Below are 26,965 nucleotides of genomic sequence, written 5' to 3'. Positions count from 1 at the left end.
ATGCAGTCTTTAACATAATTATTGTCATCACTTACACCTTAAAATTACGTAAATCTGTTTCTTATATTATCCTTCATCAGTTACACTCGAAATATGGTGTATATTTTAAAGGACGTAACAATTCTAATGTATTTTTTTAATTAAAATAAATATATTAGTCTACTTATTCGTAAATCGTCTTTTTAAGTGCGTGGTATACTGTTTTTACCTGTTTTTTTATAAGGTTTATATGCGTTTTAATTAGATTACATTTTTACATCACTTAATTTTAATTTAATGTCATAAATTAGTTTCTTGCAATTAATGATATAGCATTATAGAGTTAATTTTTGTAGTAAAGTAATATAAAAATGGTTTAAGACAAAAATAAATAAACTTTCATTTTCTACCTCTTACTAAGATTATATTAGTACATTATAACATTAAAGATACAGTTAATTTATGCAATTAAGTTAATGAGAATGTCTCTTTATAAAACAAAACTAAAAAATACCGTGCTGTAACACGGGGATCTACACTAGTTAAATAGAAACTACGAAGTTACAAGAGTATATTAGGGGGCGGGTTAGGGGATAAAGCTACAATAGCAGAATCAATTTTACAAAACGAGTCAACAAAGCTCGGTACAGTATTCCACCAAAAGTTTCGCATGGCTAATTTAACATATAATTGTGACCTACAAACTACCTCTTTTGACACAAAAATGTAAGTTAAATAATTAACAATGGCTAAAATTATTAACCAAAATTTATTGCTGCTACTCGAAAAGCTTTAAAATCGCGATTTTAGTAAAGAAACTAAACTGTAAGAAGACCTTTTGCTACCCAAAAGTTTCGTTTCTGGTGATGTCTCTACAGCTGTGGTATAATATTTTTTTCCGATATTGTGATAAGCAAAGGAACCCTATATCTCTTACACAGTAATACTCCCTCTGTCTCGGTTATTTGTTGTCCTTTGGTTTTGGCACAAAGACCAAGGAAAGGGTAGGGGGCCAATTACTAAATGACAAGTGGAATAAATAGAGTGGAAATGATCAAATTACTCACCAAATCCATTCTTAAAATAGAAAGGACAACAAACGACTGAAATATCCCAAAATGGAAAAGGACAACAAATGATCGGAACAGAGGGAGTATATGCTAAAAGAGCCTCTACTTTTTCGATTTGAGACTATTTTCATTATATTTAAGTGTCACAATTCACAAATTTTTCTTTCGTTTAAGCACCAATGTAGACTACTTGGAAACCTATCTACATTGATACTCTTACGAATTACTGTCTCGGTTATTTGTTGTCCTTTTTTATTTTGAAATGTCTTAGTCATTTGTTATTCTTTCTATTTTAAGAATAAACTTAATAAGTGTAAGTTGATCATTCTCATTAAATTTGTTCCACTTGTCATTTAGTTATTGGTTCTCTCCTCTTTCTTTGTTTTTGTGCCAAAAGTAAAGGACAATAATTGACGGGGAGGGAGGGAGTATGATAGAGTATTTAGGTCCTGTTCTTTTGGACTTAAAGTCACTTAATTTCAGTTCAGTTAAGATCCTATAAGTTCGATTCGATTCGATTCGAGATCCTATAAGTTCGATTCGAGATCCTATAAGTTTAGTTCGATTCGGATCCTATAAGTTCGATTCGATTCGATCCAATAAGTTCGATTCGATTCGAGATCCTATAAGTTCGATTCGAAAAAATTCAGATCCTATAAATTTAGTTCAGAAAAGCTATATACGGAGTATTATTTTTAAAGACCAATACAAAAACATTTGACATTAATTATTCGATACATACATTATTATTTTAAAAAAAATCACTCCTCTCATTAATAGTTTCAGCGTCACAATAGATTTGGACATGTTCGATAAAAAGTGGAATAAGGCCATGTATTAGGTACGAAACAACATAGTCAAAAACATTTGGCGAGGTAATGGATCCGTTGTGAGTGATAGTGAAGATGAAAGTGATGAGGATTATGATAATATGGAAATAAATGGTTAGAAAAAAAGATATAATATGTGATTTATTTGTTATCGTAATGTAATCGTAGTATAATGTATGAACAAACCAATGCATATAAAGCGGAAAAATGTTATTATTTTACCTTGTGTTTAGACTATAATTTTTTTTATCAACGTTCTCTCTTGGCAAGTAATAATCTATAATTTTTTTTATCAACGTTCTCTCTTGGCAAGTAATAATAATAATAATAATAATAATAATAATAATAATAATAATAATAATAATAATAATAATAATAATAATAATAATAATACGGAGTAATAGTTAAGTTAAATAAAATAAAATAAAATAAAGTTAAGTTCGGCTCCTATAAGTTCAGTTCAAAAAAGTTCAGATCTTATAAGTTCAGTTCAGTTTAGATCCTATAAGTTCAGTTCAGATCCTATAAGTTCAGTTTAGTTCAAATCCTATAAGTTCGAATCGATTCGAGATCCTATAAGTTGATTCGAATCCTATAAGTTCGATTCGATTCGATTCGAATCCTATAAATTGATTCGATTAAATCAAATTCGTTTGATCCAAAAAAAAAAATGCCTTACAAAGACATGTTGAGTGAAACTCGACAAGTTAGGTAACACGCGCTTTAAATTCATATGCTTATCCGATCATTGGTTTTTCGTTATGACATCAACACTCAGAAACTAATTTATTAAATTAAAGTTGAAACTAGTTCAGAGTGACTAAGTGAAGCAAGTTGGGTTAATCTTTGTATACGATATAATAATAGAAACAAATAAAATAGAAATGCGCTAGGGCGACACCGGGTGTTACCGAAACTCGATAACACCGTAATTAAAAATAAAAAAAATGAAAATTTTTAAAAAATATTTTATTTTACCATCAAACTGTAAGTGCTAGGGCGACACCCGGTATTACCGAATTTGAGTAACACCCTATTAAAATAATAAAAATAATGTAAAGATAATTTCAACATCTAGATTTTGCGCCAAAAGCTCTAAGGGTGAATATGTAATTAAACTATATATTTATAAATTATGGTAGAAGTTTGAAGACACAATAAGTAATTATTCAAACGATATTGATAATTATAGAAATAATCAAACACATTATCATTCACGATTTCACGAGTCACGATTAGTGAAATTCGGGGTATGTGATTAATATAATTTACAGCTTAGTTGGTAGATTATTAGGACTTCATGCAATTGCTAATGACCACAATTCAAGCAAATAATGAACTAGTAATGTAAGAAGAACCACGCCATATTCATACTGCAAGATGTCATACATATTCATAGTTCACCCACTGACATTCATACTTAAATTAGTGCACCATATCAATTTTGTTTTGCAAATTGATTTTCGAAGTAAGGATACCGCGCCATTGATGACTCCAAATAGATCTAGAGGAAATTAACATAAATATAAAATCCAATTTAATTAGGCTCCTTATTTTTAGTATTCAGTTATGTAAATCTAGCTTGACATAAATTTCCAGTAATACCCTTTTGTATATTAATAAATTTCAGATTTTAAAACTTAAAAAAAACCATAAATATGAAGTAAATTACGAAGATGCCATGGGTGTTACATAAGTTGAGTAACACCGAGTGTCGCTATCTCATTTTCCCATAATACTTGGCCTCACTTATATTTTGGCCATGTATATTATGAACATACATGAATAATAGAAATGTATATTTACGGCTATTGAACAATGTCTCTGTCACTATTATGAACATGTGCTAAAAATATAATAATGTATTTCTAGCAATAAAAAAACATGCACTTCACACGGTTTACTTCCATAATTTCACTATAAATACCTTTGCTTTATTGCACCATAATTCATATCATAAAAATAACTAGCAATCGACATTTTATCCACAAAAAACAATGATTTCTGTAGGCATTCCCATCATAGTAGTCTTTATTAGCATACTACTAACTTCATGGAGCTCTCTTAAGAAACTATTCAAACAACCAAAAATATTAACCTCAAAATTAACAAAGAAATTAGATACCAATGTTTCACATTTACCTCCTAGTCCACCAAAATTACCCATCATAGGTCACCTCCACTTGGTAGGGAGCTTACCACATCGTAGTTTCCAAACCCTAGCCAAGAAATATGGTCCTATTATGCACCTTAAACTAGGTTCCATGCCTGTTATCGTGGTTTCATCACCCGATATGGCGGAACGCCTTCTTAGAAACCATGATGTCCTTTGTGCAAAGAGACCCATGTCCGATGTCTCTCATGACCTTTCATATGGGTCAAAGGGGGTCATATTTACCCCATATAGCGCATATTGGCGAAACGTTAGGAAATTGTGTGTGATGGAGCTTTTAAGTGCTTCTAAAATAAGATCATTTGCATGGTTAAGGAAGGAAGAGATTGCGAAACTAGTGTGCTCGCTTAAGAATGCTTCGGAGGCTAATCAGCCTATTGAAGTTGGAGCGAGTGTGGGTGGTGTTTTAGAAGAGTTGATATATCGAATGTTGTATGGAAGTCCTAAAGAGGACTTGGCTCTTAGGTCTGTTGTCCTTGAGGCCTTGAGACTTTCCGGCACCCTCAATATTTCCGACTACCTAACTTTTCTAGCTCCCTTCGACATTCAGGTTTGTTTCATTTAAACGAATTTTAATTGTCTCATTTCTATCTATAATAAATTACTCATTCCAATTATATTGGGTTTACTATAAGAGTATATGCATATATCACATGTTAATGATGTATTTTGAGGTTTATAGATTTCCTCCAATAATATATTTATCATACGTATAATTTTTCATATTTAAAAGTTTCTCACTTCAATTAGCTAGAATTTCTTGTTTCATAAAGCATTCCCTTCGCCCCATTAGTTTAACCTTTAATTAAAATGCTCGTCGGTCCTCAAAAAAAAAAAATGCTCGTCGACTTAATTTGACATCGATGTATATTTCAGGGCCTTAAACGGCGAATCAAAAAGCTTATGGTAACCGTGGACGATGTGTTAGAGAAGATTATCAGCAACCACGAAGACGAAGCTAAAAGGGAACAACGAACTCACAAAGATTTAGTAGATGTTATGGTATCAATAATGAAAAATAACAATTGCCCTAGTAATGGACCGTCATATACAATTGAGAGGGATAATATTAAAGCCATTCTTATCGATTTAGTCGTACCGGCAATCGATAGTGCTACTAACATCGTAAGATGGGCACTTGCATCTCTTTTAAAACACCCACACAAAATGAAAATACTACAAAAAGAAATAGAAAGTGTGGTGGGTATGAATAGAATTGTTGAAGAAACAGATATACCTAAATTTCGTTACTTAGATTTAGTAATTAAAGAAATATTTAGGTTATATCCTATAATATTTGCTCCACATGAGGCCATAGAAGAATTTTCATTTGATGGGTACAAAATTCCCAAAGGTTCACAAATATTTTTAAATTCATGGGCAATTGGTAGAGACCCGAGTATATGGTCAGATAATTGTCAAGAGTTCCACCCTGAGAGGTTTATAGACAATGATATTGATACGATTAGTGGACAAGATTTCCGACTAGCTCCGTTTGGATTCGGTCGAAGGAGATGTCCGGGAACACTTCTTGGTTTATTGAATGTCAAGTTGTTGTTATCTCAGTTGGTTCATTGTTTTGACTGGACGATGGCTGATGGTAAATCCCCACAAGGTTTAGTGATGAAGGAGAAGTTTGGACTTGTTATGTCCATGGCTAATGAATTGGTGTTGATCCCCAAATACCGCCTCAATAATGTTTAAAAACATATTTATTTTTCATTTAGCTTATCTCAATAATGTATTTGTCAATTTGTTATAGTTTCATGAATTCAATTTCACATTTGTAAGTATATTGGTCTCTTTTATGATAATAGTTTTCAATTATACCTTCTACAGTTCTACGTCATCGTGTGGATTCATTAACATTTGAGGTTTAATCATCTCATCCCGTCATTTGTTTCTTCTTTTCAGAAACGGAGCTAAGCACAGTTTACCATGCCATAGCCCTGACAAACTCATAGAAAAATAACTAGGTGTTGTAATAACTATAGTTAACTACCAAATTAACAAATTATAACCTTAACTAGACTCTACTACTTATAGCAAAGACAATAGTAAAGTGGAAGTAATGGTCGAACCCAGTTGAAGGAAGTTAAGCTAAAGATTTGATTTCTAAACTAAATGTCACTACTAATTAAGATGCTACAACTAACAAAGGATTAACAAGACAACTTAATCACAAACTATGGCTATGAACAATGAAAAACAAGGATGAACATATAAAGGAGATTTTCATGTGATGGAAAGAAAGGAAACAACTAAACTTTAAAGCTTTACTAGAGAAGTCAATTCACCAAACACTTATTATGCCTCGGTTTCCGCCAGCAAATTGGCATGTGCATCACATGCCACCCGCCATTGATCCAAATTTTTCAACCTTTGGCTTTGTTGTTGTTGTCAAGTGTGAACTTCTTCCATTTTCCCACTAATTTGGGTGAAAACTCCCCGGGATTCATTGAAATAGTCGAACATTGTTTGTTGCCAAGGAGAAATAGGTGTGCTTGAACTTGTGCCCGCCTCATACATATGTGTGTCTTGTATCGTTGGGCCACTCTCAATCCTCTCTATCTCCCGCTCTTCTTCACTCTCCACATTACCAACCGGTGGAGTGGCCACTCTTCTTCTCCTTATCTTTGGCCCTTGTTGTTCTTCCACATTTTCTCTGTGAACCTCATCGGAGGGGCAAAAGAATGTGCGGCCCGGGGGCCACTAGAAATTGGAGCATTGCGGGGGAGGATCATGTATGGAGTCTTCCCCATCCCTAGCCAAGAGCATGAGAAGTTGATGTCATTGATGACTTCGATCATGTGGATTTCTATCAACCCTTGCTCATTGTAGAAGGCATTTCCCCAAACGGGGATTTGGTTTTCCGAAATCTCTCCCACATAGTGAGCCACAAAGAAGGTTATCAAGCCCCCGCTATTTATCAGAGCCTCCCTTATCTTTTTGGGGTTAATACAAGAATGGACAAAGAGTCGTGCCCAATCCGGTACCCCCTGATCACCTTCGGGAACAAATAAGCAATAAACCTAGTCAAGATACGGATATCGGGGTTTGTGATGGCGGAGATTTTGTCATTATGGTATTAGGTTTGCCTCCCGATTATATCACACCATACTTCATGAAGATTCCCTCGGGGTGTGACACCCTTAAATCTAGCCTTAAATAATTACGTAAATTCTACAGAAAAACTGACAGGATATGTTTGTAATTGGTTCAACTAGACAAAACCTGTAATTTCAAAAAATTTTCTAAACCAATCACAAACATTTCCAACATTCCCAAGAGGCGGGTGCCAAAACCTGCAATGCTAACGAACTACTTTACATGCCATAGCTAAATAAGAAAATAGAATGATACAAACCAAAAATAGAAAAGGGAGACATATGTCCCTTCAAATATATACAAAACCAAAAGTTAAAAGGTTTACTATAAGAATAGCCAAACTAGGTCCAAGGTTCCTTATGCTCGCTAGCTCGTCTGTGACCCCAACAAAGCATCAACAACCTGTCAATCGCATTTCATACAAACACGAAAGCCACAATTCAGTGGGGAGTAACTTCGAGTCCTCCCAGCCACGAATCGTCATATTTAATGTAACATGTAATAAAACATGTAAACAACATGATAAATAATTTAATTATCAAGTATTCTAACCTATGACCCCCTAACTGACCAAAATAAACTATCATGTGAAACATATAACAAACAGTAATCCAAACTTTATCAATCAGAATCCGCTTACATCTCACCTATTACATTCATATAAAATCACCATACAAGAAAGGGCAATATATCAAAGACAGGCATAAGTTCTTAGTACGGTCAATAGTCACTTTGTAACTCGAGTCTATACCACGAGGTAGGGAAGGTAATCGAACCGGTATCTTGGCTTAGCGGTTAATATTAATAAAACATGGTCAAGACACAACACAACCCTAGCCTAAAATCTGCGCAGACCTAGACATGCGGATACACACCACCGCACCCAAGACCCACAATTTTTCTAAAACAAAGTGAGTACTCTAAGGAGTCCACCAAAGGTTGGCTAGTACTTAAGCTGACCACTTACTATCAAAATAAGTAACGAGGTCATGCCCCAACTTGGATATAAATCCACTAGTCAGGAACACAAAGGCTATCAAGCAGTGAACATATACTCGTCAAAGACTATAAAGACCTATCTATGATGAAGGCCGAAATACTCACCTAGGACCTAGTCCCAGCTAGTCCCAGCTTGAATACTTTAGCCCACACCACACAAGACAAGTAAGACACCCACTTAACCATAAGAGGGCAAAGAGTCCAACTTACTAACATAAATGCTAACATTCTATCATGTGAAAGGCTATATAAATGTCTATTCAGCAAACAATCCAACAATATCCTCAATAAGTATTCAATACTAATTTCCAATTCTAACAATATTAACCATGTTAAAGGCTTTAGGGGAATCTAGGGCCATTTCTACAATATAAGATACTATTAAATACAATCAACTATACATGTGAACAAAAACTTGATAAATGGCCTAAAACAAGAAAAAGGCCGATTATCTAATTCATATAAAATTTCATCCAACCGAATTTTTACCCGCAACCCCACCTACGGCAGTGCAGTTAAATTGCGGTGACCAATCACTCAATTAACTGACATCGAATCAGTCAAAGGGATTAAGGCTCAGTTTTCGGCACAATCATCAAAACATGGCAATTATTGCTATAAAATTTACCTTGAGCCTAATCATTACAATTTCATCTTATAAACTATCCTAACATGTTATAACTATCAATATAAGCTTAATTTTACCAACCTCATTATCTTTACTACTAACATTATTCATTTTAAACCTTTTTATTACCATTTCATTTTATAACCTATACTAACATATGCTAATTACCAATATAAGAATAATCTCTACTACTAGTATGATTCAATTTAAAAGTGTACTCATATGTGACTTATACAACTCTAACATTAATTAACCCGAAATGACCAATATTGTACGAAAAACCGCGAAACAAGCAACGGACCAACCCCAAGGCTGCCGGCCACGTTTGTCACACCCCTACACCACCATTTTTCCATTTTTGTTCAAGATAAGACCGTTCAAACATAATTAATCGTTCCCAATACTAATATGTTAACTAAAACTAACAAAAATACATGGATTAAACATGCATGCAATTATTTTAACATGTGAAATTAACCACTTAATTAAAAATCACAAAAACATACAAAAATCAAAGCATGTGACGATTTTTCGTCGAGTAACTCGAAATATGTTACCTTAAGCTAGAAAATGAGCAATTAGCACCTTAAAAACCAAACCCTAACAAGCACTAGCCGCTATCCTCGACAATATACGAGTCCCCAAACTCGTCCTCCAATTCTTCACCTAATTAAACAATAAAAACACAATATATAAGTATAAATACCGAAATTTATCAAAATTCGTCTTAAAACAACTTCAAGAAAACTGAAATTAAAACATACTAGGTTGTAGATCTCGACGAGAGGATTCCGGAAATGTAAATTTCGTGAAAATCCGATAAGAAATGAGGAAGTTGTGACGATTTTTAGCTTGAAATGTATAAAAATGGTGTTTTGGTTTATTTAGAACAATGAAGAAGATGAAGGAAGGAAAGAAAATCAGAAAAAAAGAAAGGAAGGGGGACTGGTCCGCGGGAAAGGGAGAAAGGAAAGGAGGGAGTCGGGTTTGAGTCGGGATTTTACGAGTCGGTTTTGGCTCGTTTCGATAATAATTAAAACCGTAGGTCAAATGCAAAATCCGACAAGACCAAAGTTTTTAAACACGAGATTACAAGAAAATTGAATACTCATACGACCCATTTCCAAAATCGTTTACCCAATTTTCAAAAGAGTTGTAATTTTTTCCCGATATGCCCATTTTTCAAAATAAAAAGTTTTTACACGGTTTAAACTATTTTTAAACATTTCGAAACTATCAAAATAAATACTTTACTTCAAAATATAATAAAATTATATTTCTTTGAATTATTTTTACTTCAAATACATTAATATTAAATTCAACTTGATTAATAAATTACCTTCGCAAAATAATAACGGTCCAAAAATTACGGGGCGTTACAATCAACCCTCCTTTTAAAAAGTTTCGTCCTCGAAACTTAGAAGGAGAAATTATAGTATACAACAACTTAATAATATAATCATAAAAAAAAATATAGGTATCTTTTCAATGAAACGGTGATACTCTCGTTGATCAGACAAGAACATCCACATTCATATCAAGATATAAAAATATTTCTACACCAATAAATGAGAAAACCCATTATTGGGACGTCTCCAACAACGAGATTTAACACTCATTAATGTTAAAACCATTAAAAATCATAAAAGCATTTTCAAAATTTTAGTTTAAAGTTCTATAATAAGAATAATAATCAAAAGAGCTGTATGAATTTCATGAGGTAAGAATTGAAGTCGAACCTAAATGGGTGTCAAAGATAGAGTTTCATAGGTTACCAACATCAAACTTATGAGAGGAGTATGATGAAGTAAGGAAAAGAGGTATGAGCAGTAACGCTCATGATCAAGGAAGAAGGAAAATCAGACAACAAGGAAATGCCAGACACTTTTATCACAAACTACAACAACACTCAAAACGGTTCCAAAAACTTCCTAACAACAAAACTCATAACCACATCACTCCCAAGGGTTTCCTCAATTGCTTATGTTACCTCATCCTAATCTATTCCCTGAAACAAGGTATTCCACTATAAGCGTGATCTCATCGTTCCAAATCCTCAAACATCCAGAAACAACTTCCACAAGCCTAAGGTCAAAGCTTCCAACAAAGCTATATTCGTATCCAACTAGTGTCAACTATGGTTTCCTCAAAAAGTAAACCTTCAATCAAGAATCCCAATACCAAGCCATAAACTCCAAGAGAAAGTTCCTCAAATATTCCACAAGATTCTCATTTCAAAACAAGGTAGTAACATACCAACCCCAAACTCTGAAAAATCAATAGGATCTCAAGTTTTCTATCCTTTTGCTTATTAAGGATTGCCAAAAGCGGATCTACACTCAGCTACAACATCCTCCCATTATCTCAAGTACTCAATGCGACCTCAAGGTCTATAAATCTATAGGGTTAACAAATTCTTCTCAACACTAAGTCTCTCTCAACTCAAGAATTCTCAAGAGTCAACTAAAATACCAAATCACATCACCAAACCATTATGGTCATCAACATCTCAAGGAATATTCTTTCAAATTTGACATCCTAAAACTTACTTACCATCAAATTCCCAAGGAACAAGGTCTTAATTGTAACAACACTTTATCACCTCAAAGTTCCTAAAACCATAAGTGAAACTATGTTCTTTAACCTAACAATTGGTGTCAACCAAACCATTACCCTTTCTAGTTACCAAAACAAGTGCTAAGACTTCCCAACAATGTAGCTTACTCTTACTCTCATAACATACTTTAAGTAGTAATCAATATCACTCACTAAAACCAACAAATAATCCCACCTTTAACATTTCCCACACGATAACATATACATTATCAAACCCTCATATCCAAAGTGATTATGGAAGCCAAACCCAAACTCGGCTACTTAGTCAATCCTATATCCTCAAATCACATCTCACTAACTCTGTAAACATGGTCAACAGGGTACCAACTATACTACGGAGATAAGGAGTGATAACGGGATAGAGAAACGGTAAAATATTTTCAAAGGGTGCATGAGCCTGACAAGTTAGGGAACTAAGGAGTCAGACCGTAAAGATAACGGTTGACAAAAATAAGAGGTATTCGAGTTAAGAAGATATCTAGGGCAAGAAGAAGATACATAAACTTTGGCATAAAAACAGGGTTCAACAAACGTTAAAGAGAAGGGAAGGAGAAACGAGAAGCGGCATAATGAAAGGGTTACCGCTTACCAAACACTCATCAAAGCCTATGATCGATATGATAAGGTTACATCACTAAGGTGCTCAACAAAGCCTCAAAAGTCTACCAAATCATAGGACTAACAAGGACTCCACAATGGTAGGTATTCCTCAACTCAATTGGCTCTAAGAGCCAAAATCAATTCACCACACAAATTCATTTGTTACCATCCATGTCCCAAAGTATCTCCTTTACCATTCTCATCATCGAACTTCACTTACTATGTCATCCCCAAGTACCATGGCTTGTTTACTCCCTCATCTCACGACTTAATACTTCTAGTCTCCGATACCATAAATTAGAATCACGTCTTTGAACTTACGAACTACATTGAACAACATTCCACCAAAATTTCCAAATTCAGATATGATTAAAAAGGTCAACCACGTGTTCTCAAATTTCGAAAGGTCAACAAGGGCTACTCTATACTAGATTTGGTCAACTCAAAAGGTCTAACAAACTAACTAATTCCAAAGTACGATACCAATCCATTAAGCAACGTCAATGTCCTATTGTATTCCTTTCAAGGCCTACAAGGATTAGGGCTAACTATCATTCCTTAAATTTTCCACAAGAAACATCAAGACTCTCAAATGAAGTAGCTCAGGTTCATTCCATCTTATGTACTAAGGTAGTACCCATGCTCAATCATCTATAACAAACAAGCTCTCAATAGTCATAAATCCCAAGGTGTTTCTCAACTCACTAGGCTCCCATATCAAGCACAACTAACAAGACTAACCAAAGGATCCCAAGTTATATTCTCCTATACAACTCAAACCTTAAACAATCAATTTCTCAACTCGTTCACGCCCTCCAAAGTTACATTCTCTCAAAACCGGGTTCTCTTGAACAAGGGGACTATCCTGCGGAATAAAAGGAAGGTGTCCACATGGACTTTTGTTATAAGGAGAAAACGAACCAAGGATGAATCAGGAGAAAGAATTGAAGAGTAGTTACCAAGGCGAGATAAGAGGAATTTGAAAGACGAATGAACAACGAAATTGGAAGATTAAGGTAAGATACTGTGGACAAGGCCCTCGGGAACTGCGTCCGCGGGATCCACACTAGGCATAATCGACTCGAGGTTCTTTCGAATCGAATTAAGACAAATTAGAGTCGCCACCAAGTTTTATGGGAACTTGGAACCGTTCAAGTCAACTTTACACCTTTCATCGAAAAGCATAAAGCCAATCGACTACGAGTGATTAAAGATAAAGACTTGTACCCTATATCACTCGATTTGAATGACTCTCGTAATCCAATGGTATTTAGACGGATCCACAAACCATAGATCTTGAGTAAGGGGTGAGGGTACGTGTTAGGAAGCCCATAAGGACACCTAACCCCGCCCGTCAATAACGGCCTCTACTAAGTCAAGTGTCGGATTTCAAACAAGGTCATAGCTACTACAATATATGATATGCAAACATCGTTTTAAAACCCTAACATGTGACAACAATTTCTATGTCGTTTAATGCATGAATACTAACTTTGTCAAAGTTGTTTTAGCATGTTGGTTGATTTGAAATAAAAGATGCGCAAACACGGCTTAGGAGGAATGGGGGAGCCATTGAGATCTATCCTATTACAACCCAGGCATTTCATGCCGACACAACGAGAAATAAATTACAACTCAACTATCGTAATTACTTTGACTCAGATTACAATACAAACTAACAAAATACAACTTAAACTATTAAGTCTTAATAAACGAAACAAATGTAAACAAAAAAGCTAAAGCTAAGTTAGACTAATTAAAGATGTTAGCCGAATTATTAGTTAATAAACAAATTAGATTAGAATTAAACTAATTAAATTAAAATAAATAAGTACAAAGGCTTGAAATAAATTAGGTACAACTTATTAATTAAATTGAACCCAACTTATTAAAATTATTCACCAATCCATATTTATTAAAATAGGATTAGTAAACAATTAAAGAAACAAAAGAAGAAAAGAAACTAAAACTGGCAGACCCGTGCAGTGCACGGATCAGAAGTCAGACAGACCCGTGCAAGGCACGGTTTTTGTAGAAAAGCAAAGTTAATTATGTTTTAATTACGAAATCAGTAAAATAAATTACGAAAAAATTCATTAAATTAAATTTACAGATTTTGAACCATAAAAGATAATTAAAACGACTTTAAAAAAATTATAAATAAATAAAACAAATTAAAGGTTAATTAATTACAAATTGAATTAAATAAATACGAACTAGGTTAGGTACAATTCTAAATCGTCAACGAGTGCAAATGGAAAGGTGTTAAGCACGCACTTCCATGCTAGCGAGAAAATTAGTGAAAGGGAAGATGAATTCAATTAAGTTACAGAATTGTTAATCGGTTTTTAAAGCTACGTCGATGCCACCTAACGTGTCTAATTAGGTTATTTAAATGATCGAATGTCGTCTAAACAAGTTATATGTTAACAATCAGAGGTCAAACCAACATGTGAATGGTCCTAAGGTGGGTCGAATCACACGAAACAAAGGAGGGGTCAAAAGCGAAGAACGAAGTCAGAAATCGTTTTATTAATGCCCTACCTTGAACACGAGGATATGTAAATGAGACGGGGGTGTACGACCGACTGATGTAGCGGTTTCTTTCCCATCTCAAGTCAACGCGGGTGTTCATGGTGGTACTTTAACTCATACTCGGACTAAACTAGTTTCATAGTTAATTAAACAATCGATAAACAAAAACGATAAACGAATAAAAACAAACTATAAAAAAACAAACATAAAAAAACGAAATAAAAGGGAGAAAGAAAAGGATTTGATGCACCCTCAACCTACATGTATCGTTGACACTGTCTTGGGTCGTAATCGATGGTAGATTTTATCTCGAGAGGCCGTCGTCGACGAAGAAACAAAGCAAACACGCGTTTTTATCGAATCTGGACAGCAACTTTCAAACAGCGATTTCTCCCTCGTTTCACGATGAAAATTCGATTTAAAAGATGTTTTGAAAACTATAAAGAGAGGAGAACAGAGATCTTAAAGCAACCCCTGCTCGTTTTGAGTTATTGGGCACGAAAAACAAGCACAAACAGAACTGGACAGACAGGAACAAACCGCGAAAACAGAGTGTATAACACTCTGTTTTTCGAGGGATTTCGTGTACTCTCAAGGGAAATTTGGCTCGTAAATATTTATCTAATGTGTAGATGGATGTTATGTGGTTAATTAGGAACAAGAAAATCGAGGTTTGAGGGAGGAACGAATTGTTTTTCGAGGAGGACACACAAACAGTTTCAGTTTGTATGTCGGTTTTGGGGAGGGTTTTTGAGAGGCAATTAGGGTTTGTTTCTGAGGTTTAAAGCTTGTGAGTGATGGTAGGATATATGGAGAACTTCGAGGAATGAATGTATGGTGAAGGGTGGGTATTTATAAGGAGTTAAAGTAGGGTAAAAGAGAGGGAGAGGCAGTCGGGCCTGCTCACGCATAGCTGCTGTCCAGCAGCTTTGGGGGGTTTTCTAGGGTTCGTTTGGGGGGTTTTCTTGGTGATTAAGGTAAGGTAATATGGGTAGGATATTAGGGTATGGGTTAGGGTTAATGGGCACGGGTTTTGGTGGTGTTTGGAGCGGGTTTTGGGCTCGGGATTGAGCTGCAAAACAGGGGGGCTGTTTCGTGTTTTGCGGGCTGGTTGGGGGTGATTGGGATGGAATTTGGGCCGTGGTTATGGGGGTTCGAACTGGGTTGGATGGGTAGAGGCTTAGGTTGGTTAGTGTACTCGAGATTCGTGCCAATTCGTAAAGAAAACGGGCTCAAAAACCGAGCTAAAATCGAGCTCAAAAACATGCTTTTAAAACGAGTTTTCTTCGCTTTTAAAATCGATTTTTCAAATCAATTAATAAATGATTTTTCAAATCAAATATACTCATAAAATGATTTTTCAAATCAATTATTTATTTTATTTTCAATAAAATAAACTTGGGAAAATAAATTCAAAATAAAATAAAATAAATTGAATTCACCTCAAAAAAAACCATAATTTAAATATCATTTAAAATAATAAAATGAACTCACAAAAAAAACATTAATTTAAATATCATTTAAATTAATAAAATGAATTCACTTTAAAAAACATTAATTTAAATATCATTTAAATTAATAAAATACTTCATCGACGACGCCCATTCTACATCGTAAAACGAACCCAAATAATGACAATGACAACTAAAGAATACATGTGTCCTATCATCATCGGGTGTTTGTCGGGTTCTCTATAAATTCCAATATCGACGGATACGGGTATCTACAGATACACTGAATACGGAAAGAAATATCGAGAAAGTGGAAGCATTCTTCATTTGGCATAACCAATCTTTAACGGCACCAAAATTAATAACTAACAATCAACAAACCTAACAATTAGCAATCACAAACAGACTAGCACATAAAATCCTAACTCTACCCATCCTACCCATCTCTCAAGTTTATTATTTAAAGGTCAAGTGATTTTAGGTGGGGTGCACAAACGTGCGTCGGGAGCAAATAAGCTCTGATACCAACTGTGACACCCTTAAATCTAGCCTTAAATAATTACGTAAATTCTACAGAAAAACTGACAGGATATGTTTGTAATTGGTTCAACTAGACAAAACCTGTAATTTCAAAAAATTTTCTAAACCAATCACAAACATTTCCAACATTCCCAAGAGGCGGGTGCCAAAACCTGCAATGCTAACGAACTACTTTACATGCCATAGCTAAATAAGAAAATAGAATGATACAAACCAAAAATAGAAAAGGGAGACATATGTCCCTTCAAATATATACAAAACCAAAAGTTAAAAGGTTTACTATAAGAATAGCCAAACTAGGTCCAAGGTTCCTTATGCTCGCTAGCTCGTCTGTGACCCCAACAAAGCATCAACAACCTGTCAATCACATTTCATACAAACACGAAAGCCACAATTCAGTGGGGAGTAACTTGAGTCCTCCCGATACGAATCGTCATATTTAATGTAACATGTAATAAAACATGTAAACAACATGATAAATAATTTAATTATCAAGTATTCTAACCTATGACCCCCTAACTGACCAAAATAAACTATCATGTGAAACATATAACAAACAGTAATCCAAACTTTATCAATCAGAACCGGCTTACATCTCACCTATTACAGTTCATAAAATCACCATACAAGAAAGGGCAATATATCAAAGACAGGCATAAGTTCTTAGTACGGTCAATAGTCACTTTGTAACTCGAGTCTATACCACGAGGTAGGGAAGGTAATCGAACCGGTATCTTGGCTCAGCGGTTAATATTAATAAAACATGGCCAAGACACAACACAACCCTATCCTAAAATCTGCGCAGACCTAGACATGCGGATACACACCACCGCACCCAAGACCCACAATTTTTCTAAAACAAAGTGAGTACCCTAAGGAGTCCACCAAAGGGTTGGCTAGTACTTAAGCTGACCACTTACTATCAAAATAAGTAACGAGGTCATGCCCCAACTTGGATATAAATCCACTAGTCAGGAACACAAAGGCTATCAAGCAGTGAACATATACTCGTCAAAGACTATAAAGACCTATCTATGATGAAGGCCGAAATACTCACCTAGGACCTAGTCCCAGCTAGTCCCAGCTTGAATACTTTAGCCCACACCACACAAGACAAGTAAGACACCCACTTAACCATAAGAGGGCAAAGAGTCCAACTTACTAACATAAATGCTAACATTCTATCATGTGAAAGGCTATATAAATGTCTATTCAGAAACAATCCAACAATATCCTCAATAAGTATTCAATACTAATTTCCAATTCTAACAATATTAACCATGTTAAAGGCTTTAGGGGAATCTAGGGCCATTTCTACAATATAAGATACTATTAAATACAATCAACTATACATGTGAACAAAAACTTGATAAATGGCCTAAAACAAGAAAAAGGCCGATTATCTAATTCATATAAAATTTCATCCAACCGAATTTTTACCCGCAACCCCACCTGCGCGGCAGTGGGTTAAATTGCGGCCGACCAATCACTCAATTAATCGACATCGAATCGACCAAAGGGACTAAGGCTCGGTTTTTCGCACAATCATCAAGACATGGCAATTATTGCTATAAAATTTACCTTGAGCCTAATCATTACAATTTCATCTTATAAACTATCCTAACATGTGATAACTATCAATATAAGCTTAATTTTACCAACCTCATTATCTTTACTACTAACATTATTCATTTTTAGCCTTTTTATTACCATTTCATTTTATAACCTATACTAACATATGCTAATTACCAATATAAGAATAATCTCTACTACTAGTATGATTCAATTTAAAAGTGTACTCATATGTGACTTATACAACTCTAACATTAATTAACCCGAAATGACCAATATTGTACGAAAAACCGCGAAACAAGCAACGGACCAACCGGGCCAACCCCAAGGCCTGCCGTGGGCTCTCTCGCCGTCACTTTGGCCGTCACCCCTACACCACCATTTTTCCATTTTTGTTCAAGATAAGACCGTCTAAACATAATTAATCGTTCCCAATACTAATATGTTAACTAAAACTAACAAAAATACATGGATTAAACATGCATGCAATTATTTTAACATGTGAAATTAACCACTTAATTAAAAATCACAAAAACATACAAAAATCAAAGCATGTGACGATTTTTCGTCGAGTAACTCGAAATATGTTACCTTAAGCTAGAAAATGAGCAATTAGCACCTTAAAAACCAAACCCTAACAAGCACTAGCCGCTATCCTCGACAATATACGAGTCCCCAAACTCGTCCTCCAATTCTTCACCTAATTAAACAATAAAAACACAATATATAAGTATAAATACCGAAATTTATCAAAATTTGTCTTAAAACAACTTCAAGAAAACTGAAATTAAAACATACTAGGTTGTAGATCTCGACGAGAGGATTCCGGAAATGTAAATTTCGTGAAAATCCGATAAGAAATGAGGAAGTTGTGACGATTTTTAGCTTGAAATGTATAAAAATGGTGTTTTGGTTTATTTAGAACAATGAAGAAGATGAAGGAAGGAAAGAAAATCAGAAAAAAAGAAAGGAAGGGGGACTGGTCCGCGGGAAAGGGAGAAAGGAAAGGAGGGAGTCGGGTTTGAGTCGGGATTTTACGAGTCGGTTTTGGCTCGTTTCGATAATAATTAAAACCGTAGGTCAAATGCAAAATCCGACAAGACCAAAGTTTTTAAACACGAGATTACAAGAAAATTGAATACTCATACGACCCATTTCCAAAATCGTTTACCCAATTTTCAAAAGAGTTGTAATTTTTTCCCGATATGCCCATTTTTCGAAATAAAAAGTTTTTACACGGTTTAAACTATTTTTAAACATTTCGAAACTATCAAAATAAATACTTTACTTCAAAATATAATAAAATTATATTTCTTTGAATTATTTTTACTTCAAATACATTAATATTAAATTCAACTTGATTAATAAATTACCTTCGCAAAATAATAACGGTCCAAAAATTACGGGGCGTTACACGGGGTGGGTTAACAAGGGTAGGAGGTTTGGTGATGTCCATCACCTCTCGGGCTTCGTCATAGGGGATGGAGTGCCACTCTTTGTTAAGTCGAAATTTTATCCTCTCATTGGCCCCCTCTCCTGTAGTGTTGATTGAGGTGAGGAACTCAAAGGTATAAGATCGATATGTGTCCACACACACATCCATGTATCTCTCTAATCCCACCTTACTCAAGAGTTGTAATGTGAGTTCCTGAAGGCCTAGTTTTTGGTGGGTTTCTCCGTGTAAAAATTTGGTGATGGGTAGGGGATGGTCTTTTTCTAGTTTCTTGAAAACCTTCTTAAAGTCGGTGTTTAACCTCTCATCTCCCACAAATGGTTTGGGTGCACTTGATTCCCCTTGTTAAGTGTGTTGGGAAATGTGTCCTCAACAAAAGTGCGATCACATGATTTAAATATCATTATTAAATCTCATGCCAAGAATACGAAAGGGATGATACATTACATATATATAGTCAACTGGTCCACACATATCGGTAATGATTGGCTAGCTAGAGTTTGACATTACTGTCGTGCGACGGTGGTGATCAGTTGATCCCTTGAGGTCACACCTAAAGGACGATTCCCTTAATTGAAAAGGGTAATTAGTTGTATACCGATACAGACTAATTAATTCCTTAAAATTGAACAATTCGATTTGTGAGAGAGAATATTGATATCTTATTGTAATGGGATTAAATAAGATTTATTTTAGTAATAAAATGCTTTGTTGCTAAAATTATTTATTGTTTGAGAAACAATAAAGATAAGAATGAATGGTTGATTATAATTACAAGAAGTTGTGAATTATAACTATATGACCCATTTTATTTATGTGATCAAGTATCACTAGTCAATTTGTTGTATGAAATTTAATTAATTCATGAAATGATATTTATGTGATAGATATGCATCAAATTAATTAATAACATGTAACATTCTACATGTGACATATTGTGTGACAAATGACAAATTGACAAAATAAAATGGTAGTCCATTTTAAGTATATGGACCGAAAATGGAGGGTGTGTTAGTGGGTTTTGGTTGTTTTATTTTATTTGATAAAATAAACATAATGATGCCTACCTACTACTAATCTTACACACCTACTATTTTTGAGAAGAGTAAAAGAAAAAGAAATGATGCCATTTTAGGCTCCCAAAAACCGTGACACTCCCTCTACAAGGAGGAGAGTTGATTCTTTTCTTTTTCTAACACTACCATTCAATTAACATGCAAAATGTTCATGAATATTCTCTCTTCTCTCTCCTTAATATTCATTAAAAAGATGAGTATTTGATTCAAATTGTTCATATAAATTACTAAGATTACTAGAAGTAGTATATGAGTATTAGTAATAGATTTTAAGGTAAACTACAATACAAACATCTAGTACATGTTTATTTGTGGGATTAAGGGATTGTCTTGGGTGCTACTAATTGGAGAATCTCTACTTTGGGATTTTTGTATGTTCATCCATTATTGGAAAGCTCAAGAACTAACAAGAAGGAGATCTTGTTGGTGCCCAATATGACCGAATTTCATATGGTGAGAAAATGTTTTCTTATCTTCTTTTGTTTTAGTTTGCATGCATAAAATCCAACTTTAATTTTATGACAAATTAAATTAAAACATATATGAATATGTTAGTATATAGATCTACATTTCCTTCAATCGGTATCAGAGCCACGGTTGTTTGCATGCAAATCGGTGTTAAAAGTTTTTCCGAGTTATAAGAATAACATATAAAACTTGTAAAATTTGTGTTATTATGATATATCACGAAATTAATCCATGCATGTTAATATTTCTGGTCCTAAAATGTTTTAGGATATTTTGGTTAATTTTTCGGATTTTTATTGTTCATATTATACAATAATGGCATTTAAATATGATTTTATGAGTAAAAATGTCATTTTTGGTCTAAAATTAGCTATACTTCGAATTTTCCATTGATTTTTGGATATGTTGTCACATATATTATTTTGAGATAACCTGTAAATTTTCATAATTTTTGGACTTGTTATGCTCGAAAAATGAATTTTTTATTATTAAATTCGGATTTAGGTGAAAAATAGGTTAATATGAGTTAAATTTCGAATCTGGTCATAGAAAATTAATATGTTGTCACATGCAATTTTACAAGATGTGTGTAAAATAATTGGCTATAAAGAAGTCTTTTTGCATGATTTATGGATTTTTGAAGAAAAATAGCATAAATTGTGACATTATTAGTGGAAAATTAATAAAACATAATCTATGACTTAGGAAAAACGTCTAATGTTGCATTTTATTATCTTTTTCAGATCTAAAATTAAAAAGTTAATGAAAATAATTTTTCCATGTTTTTATGATTATTTTATTAAAAAACGATAAACCGCAACATTGTTTTTCCGGGAAAATTTCGAAATTTTTAACCTAAGATTTTGAACATTATGAGTGTCATGGTATTTTTCCAGAATGTTCATGAATTTGAATTTCAAATTTTGAATTTATTTGAAATTTTGTGATTTATTTGAAGTTTATAGCTTATTTTTGTAATTTTGGTCCATTTATGAACAATTTTATAAATATGGGTTAATTATGGTCAAATTATTAGTGAAGACTAAATTTTGAGTCCTAAGAGGTTAGGGTAATTAACTTATACATAAATATGAGTTTATGTATTTTTGTGATTGTAAAATGTTAAAATCACGCAAATCCGTAAAAACCGAGTAATATACGATATTGGCTAATTAAAGGCGATTTAGCATAAAATTGAGCATGTTCATACATATTATAATGCTGCATTTTCTTTATGATTGTCATAATTTTAATTTATGTAATTTTTGAATTATGTAATTTTACTTAGTATGGCCTTAGATTTTAATTGGTATTTCCCGAAATGTATGGGAATATCGATTCGGTTGTAATTTTATTGTGATCTCGTATCACCGTTTTGTAATTTAATAGATTTTTTTTTTTAGTTACAAATGTATAATAGGAAATTATGTAATTTATTATGTAATTTTATTCATTCCGGAGTTCCCGAAGACGGATTTCTTCAAGAATGGCGATACATAAAGACGGTGTTACCTCGAGATGCGTGTCACAACCGAAGTTCAAGGGACCAATGGAGTTGGTTTCCGAAATGTAATAGTTAAATAGTTTTTCTATTTTAGGAAAGGCCATAGTAGGATTTATTTATCTTTATGCTTGCATTTTATTTTATGTCACATGCATCGCTAAATCGTCATAACTAAAACATGCATCCTTATTTTATCGAGTTTATCGACCGTGTCAATTAAAATTATCGTAGTTCACCACTTTAGTTCACTTAAACGTGATAGATAATAAATTGACATGACCTCTCGCTAAAACAATTAATTGAGACATAGCCTTACCAAATAGTAGAAACCATGAAAACCTATTTCGCGAGGGAGTGCGCTCGGCCCCACCGGGGTACAAACCTTGTTACGTAGGGGAAGTGGGTGATGAATGTTAATCCACCGAATTCATGTTGATAAGGGATGTATCGGCCACACCGTGCCCAAGTTAATGTGGGTTTGGATCATGGACACATTTATTCGAAATTTGGATTGAACTCAACAAAAGTTTTTTGATAAGGGATGTATCGGCCCCACCGTGCCCTTGTCGGATGTGTTTTGGGCTAAAAGATAAATGTTAATGTAATATTATCGACCAAGAGTTCTAAAAGTAGAATCGATTAAACGTTAATCCACCGAGTTATATTGATAAAGGATGTATCGGCCCCACCGTGCCTAAGTCGATATGAATTTGGGTCTTGGAATCATTTATCATAGTTGGGTAGAGGTCACTATGTAAATGCTTTACTTGTTGTTTACAAGTATTAATAAAACGATAAATGTTAAGTTTTTTCCACTATTCCGTTGTTATATTGTTCTATTTCTTTACCACAATTCATATACGATATCATTTCGTTTTTTGATTCAAAACTCCATTAAAACATCGTAACTAAAGACAAATATGAATTTGCTTCTAAAACCTCATATGAACCATTGCTAAGGATCTCTTGTAAAGAGTATAGATTAAAGTTATTCATTATCAAACAGGTTTTTGATTCTTGACTAACACATCTACTTACAATGGATTATTTTTCATGTACTTAAATGAATTAAGTACCTTGAAGCGATAAATTGTTTTGGTAATTAGTTTTGTCAAGAATTCGTAATTGACCAAAATAACGCAACCACTTCAATGAAAGTTTTAAGACTAAAACGAACAAATGAAGAGTGAATCTTCATGAATTCAATTTTGCTTCTCAAAGCAAAGACTCATTGAATTAAGTGAGAGCATTCTCTTAAACCGTTAAGATGAGGACGAGGTTCAAGAAGTAAAGATTATAATGGAATTGATACAAGGTAATGTTAAAAGTAAAGTTGTTGAGAATGACGATACTAAACTTATCAATCCCGACCGATAAGTTTCCATTGTCTTAAATGTTGGACACGAGAAAGGAAACTACCCCAAATTATTGAAGTATCAACAAGTTAGTTGTGGGACATCTAATTGAACCTTCTTCTTTAATTGTTTATTTGATTAAACATAAAATTTTGCTAGTACTACTTCGTCAATATTAGAAACCAATGGAGGTTTTCATCATTGTACTTGATACATAGGATGATTAGAATATGACGACTAGCAACAATAATGTCGAGAGATAGAGTAATTGTGTACTCAATCTAGTTTTTGGATTTAAAGTTGTACTTAATTATGACTATTAAGTGCATAAACTCTAAATAAGAATATAAACTTGTTAAGATACAAAAGAGGTTTTCACTTTTGTGACCCTATACACCATGATTTGATGTATGGCTAGCCCATCATCAAGGTGATTATATTCTAAACCAAACTAGAATAATATATCATAAAGATGATGCAAGACTCAAATTGGTAACCCAAGATTAAACCTTAAAATTTTGGAATGATGAACGCAAAGAGTTAACGATTACTCTTGAAACCATTAGATTGTTAATGGTATATGCGTATCTTGTATTCAAAGCAAGATGTCTCGTGCCTTTTGGTTGAAAAGGAGATCGAGGTTGTATATCATCGATCCAAAATAGGTTGATCATTTTCTTTTACCAACGATATAAGTTGACGCTAATATGTTCACTTAATAAGGTAAAAGGAGAAATCTTTGAAGAATTTCAAAGAGTTCAAGGAATCACGATTTAGTCGTGATGGGATTATCAAAGTGAAGACTTTGATATAAGCCAAAGGAAATGTGATATAGTATCACAAGTTAATCTCTCTTAGCACGCATTATGGAATAATGTGTGATTAGATAAGAAATCAAACGCTATTCGATATGGTTTGGATTTCAATCAAGTTACTTTGAGTTACTTGATCCTTTTGGGGATTTTATCATTTTTGTCTAAATTATTTTTCCACTAAATCGAATCATATGAGATATGAAATGGTAAGGGTACCATGGTTGTAAGTTTTCACAAGAAACAAATGCTCATTTTTCCCTTGCAATTATCACGAGCACGACGGGTTTGCAGCTCATGAAGCTGTCTTTCTAAAATACAAGTTTATTTCTAGAAGACAGAGTGGGAGAAAATTATTCAAGAGCCACAAAGAATGTTATGTCGCAAGAAACTGGTCTTTCTTGGCTACATAAGACGTTTTGTAAGATGTTGTTTCTTTAAAACCTAGGAGGTTAAATTCGTCACTTGTTGATGAATTCATGCTACTTTTAAGAAAGAAAAGAGCTTATAACTTACAAAAGAAATTGTTTGATTCAAGTTGATTACTTCTAGAAAGTAATGAACATATGACTAACATAAGAGTGTTTAAGTCACAACTCAATACAAGGCTTAGAGTCATAAAAATCCGAATCAAAAGGGCTTGATTAGTGACAAAGGGTTTTGCACTAATAGAGAGATATTTCAAAGCAAAATTGGTTGCAAAGGGTTTTGCACTAATTGAAATGATTAAGTCTATTTGGATCTTCTTAGGGATTGTGTTTCATTATGAGGTTATGAAATACATAGCGAGTGAATCTAAAACCCACTTCTTCAATAGAAGGAATGTATTCAATACATGTCTTGAGTTTAGTAGATTCTTGCAACCCTAAGATAATGTGAAACTTGAGAGAGGGTCTTAAGTAGGACATCAATGAGTTAGAATCAACATTTTGATCATGTGATAAAACATTTCTCGATAAGTCGAGAAGTTGTGTTTATACATGGAGTTTAGTGGGAGTTACGGAAATTTTAATTAGTCCGATATGTGGATGACATATTGATCATTGCGAATGATTTAAGACTTTTGGAGTATTATAATACATCTTGAATATCCGGATTTATGAAGATAAATCCACATGATATGAGCGTCAGTAAGAAGTCTTATGTTGATAAGATTCATGACTAGTTCAATTAAATTGAACATATTTGATTGATTTCATTTGCTTCCGCTGCCGAATCAATTAAAAAGAAATGATGTATAACACTTCATATGCTTTGAGTATGATGAATTGTTTTCAAAAATCGAATTTAAGTAATCTTTACCAAGTAAGCTATAAAGATTACCCTTAAGTGCTTATGCGAAGCATTAAGGAAGTAAAGCAAAGTGTTTATGATGCAATATTGTGTAAGGGTGTTACACAAGTGACAATTGACAATTGAGATTGCGCATGGTTTCCGACAAAACCATAATCAAAACACACTAGGATGGTTAAGATACCATTGTGGCAATGTTAATTAAGAAGTAGATTTTCTAGAATCGTTCTAGGCAATAAAGAACAATGAGAGATATTTATAACGGAAATTGAGTACACTTGCGATCATGAGATGTGCAAGAAATATGAGTTCCGCACACTGTGAAAACAGTGGGAGCTATTCTTAGGCTAGAGGGCCTATGTCTTGATTGGATCTCGACACGTACTCAGAAATTTTTGTAATGCAAATGTATTACATTAAAAGAAAACGAGTATGTAGTGAGGTTGAGTAAGGTACAAGAAATTGATAAAACCTACTAACCAAAGCCTTCTCAAAGGCTAAACATGATGAGTCATGTCATTTCAATTGAATTGAAATGAACAACTATGTACAAGATCAAATTAGATTATAGAACATGAAATAGTAATCAGGCATTGACTATTCATATGTGATAATCACATTTGTCGTTCGAGTTTTACTTTAAAAACTCTTTTATTATACTTTGTTACATCCAAACGGGTTGTAGAGAAAATTGAACCCCGTTAAAGTGAACACGGATTAGCATTGTATTCGCCCATAGTCACTTATATGAGGTGATGTCTCGAAGTGACTAGAGTGTGATGCGATTGATGGCAAGTTCAAGTGCCATAGAGTCATGTGAGATGACTAGTCGATCACATAGGCAGACTGTTAGGAACACTTTGTCGGGCAGTGACCGCTTATAGAGTTCTGGCAAATTTATAA

General features: G+C 33.9%; 1 protein-coding gene and 2 long non-coding RNA genes across 3 annotated transcripts; 1 reads left to right on the top strand and 2 right to left on the bottom strand.

The window, feature by feature from the left end:
• The first annotated feature begins 3,853 nt into the window (after positions 1-3,853).
• On the top strand, positions 3,854-5,845 carry LOC141652370 (cytochrome P450 CYP736A12-like). Its single transcript, XM_074459841.1, has 2 exons — positions 3,854-4,602; positions 4,929-5,845. The coding sequence occupies exons 1-2, from the start codon at positions 3,877-3,879 to the stop codon at positions 5,754-5,756; spliced, it is 1,554 nt and encodes a 517-aa protein (XP_074315942.1). The 5' UTR covers positions 3,854-3,876; the 3' UTR covers positions 5,757-5,845.
• Positions 5,846-7,505: 1,660 nt separating this feature from the next.
• LOC141652368 (uncharacterized) lies at positions 7,506-9,859 on the bottom strand. The gene is made up of 3 exons (XR_012547174.1): positions 9,552-9,859; positions 9,345-9,453; positions 7,506-7,562 (listed from the first exon to the last, which is right to left on the bottom strand). It is a non-coding gene; the product is annotated as an uncharacterized LOC141652368 (long non-coding RNA).
• Positions 9,860-16,829: 6,970 nt separating this feature from the next.
• On the bottom strand, positions 16,830-19,207 carry LOC141652367 (uncharacterized). Its single transcript, XR_012547173.1, has 3 exons — positions 18,900-19,207; positions 18,693-18,801; positions 16,830-16,886 (listed from the first exon to the last, which is right to left on the bottom strand). It is a non-coding gene; the product is annotated as an uncharacterized LOC141652367 (long non-coding RNA).
• Positions 19,208-26,965: the final 7,758 nt, after the last annotated feature.

Source organism: Silene latifolia, chromosome 4 (genome assembly GCF_048544455.1).
Source record: "Silene latifolia isolate original U9 population chromosome 4, ASM4854445v1, whole genome shotgun sequence".
NCBI lineage: Eukaryota > Viridiplantae > Streptophyta > Magnoliopsida > Caryophyllales > Caryophyllaceae > Silene > Silene latifolia.
Note: the sequence above shows the minus strand (reverse complement) of the source record. Positions and strands in the feature narration are given on the sequence as shown.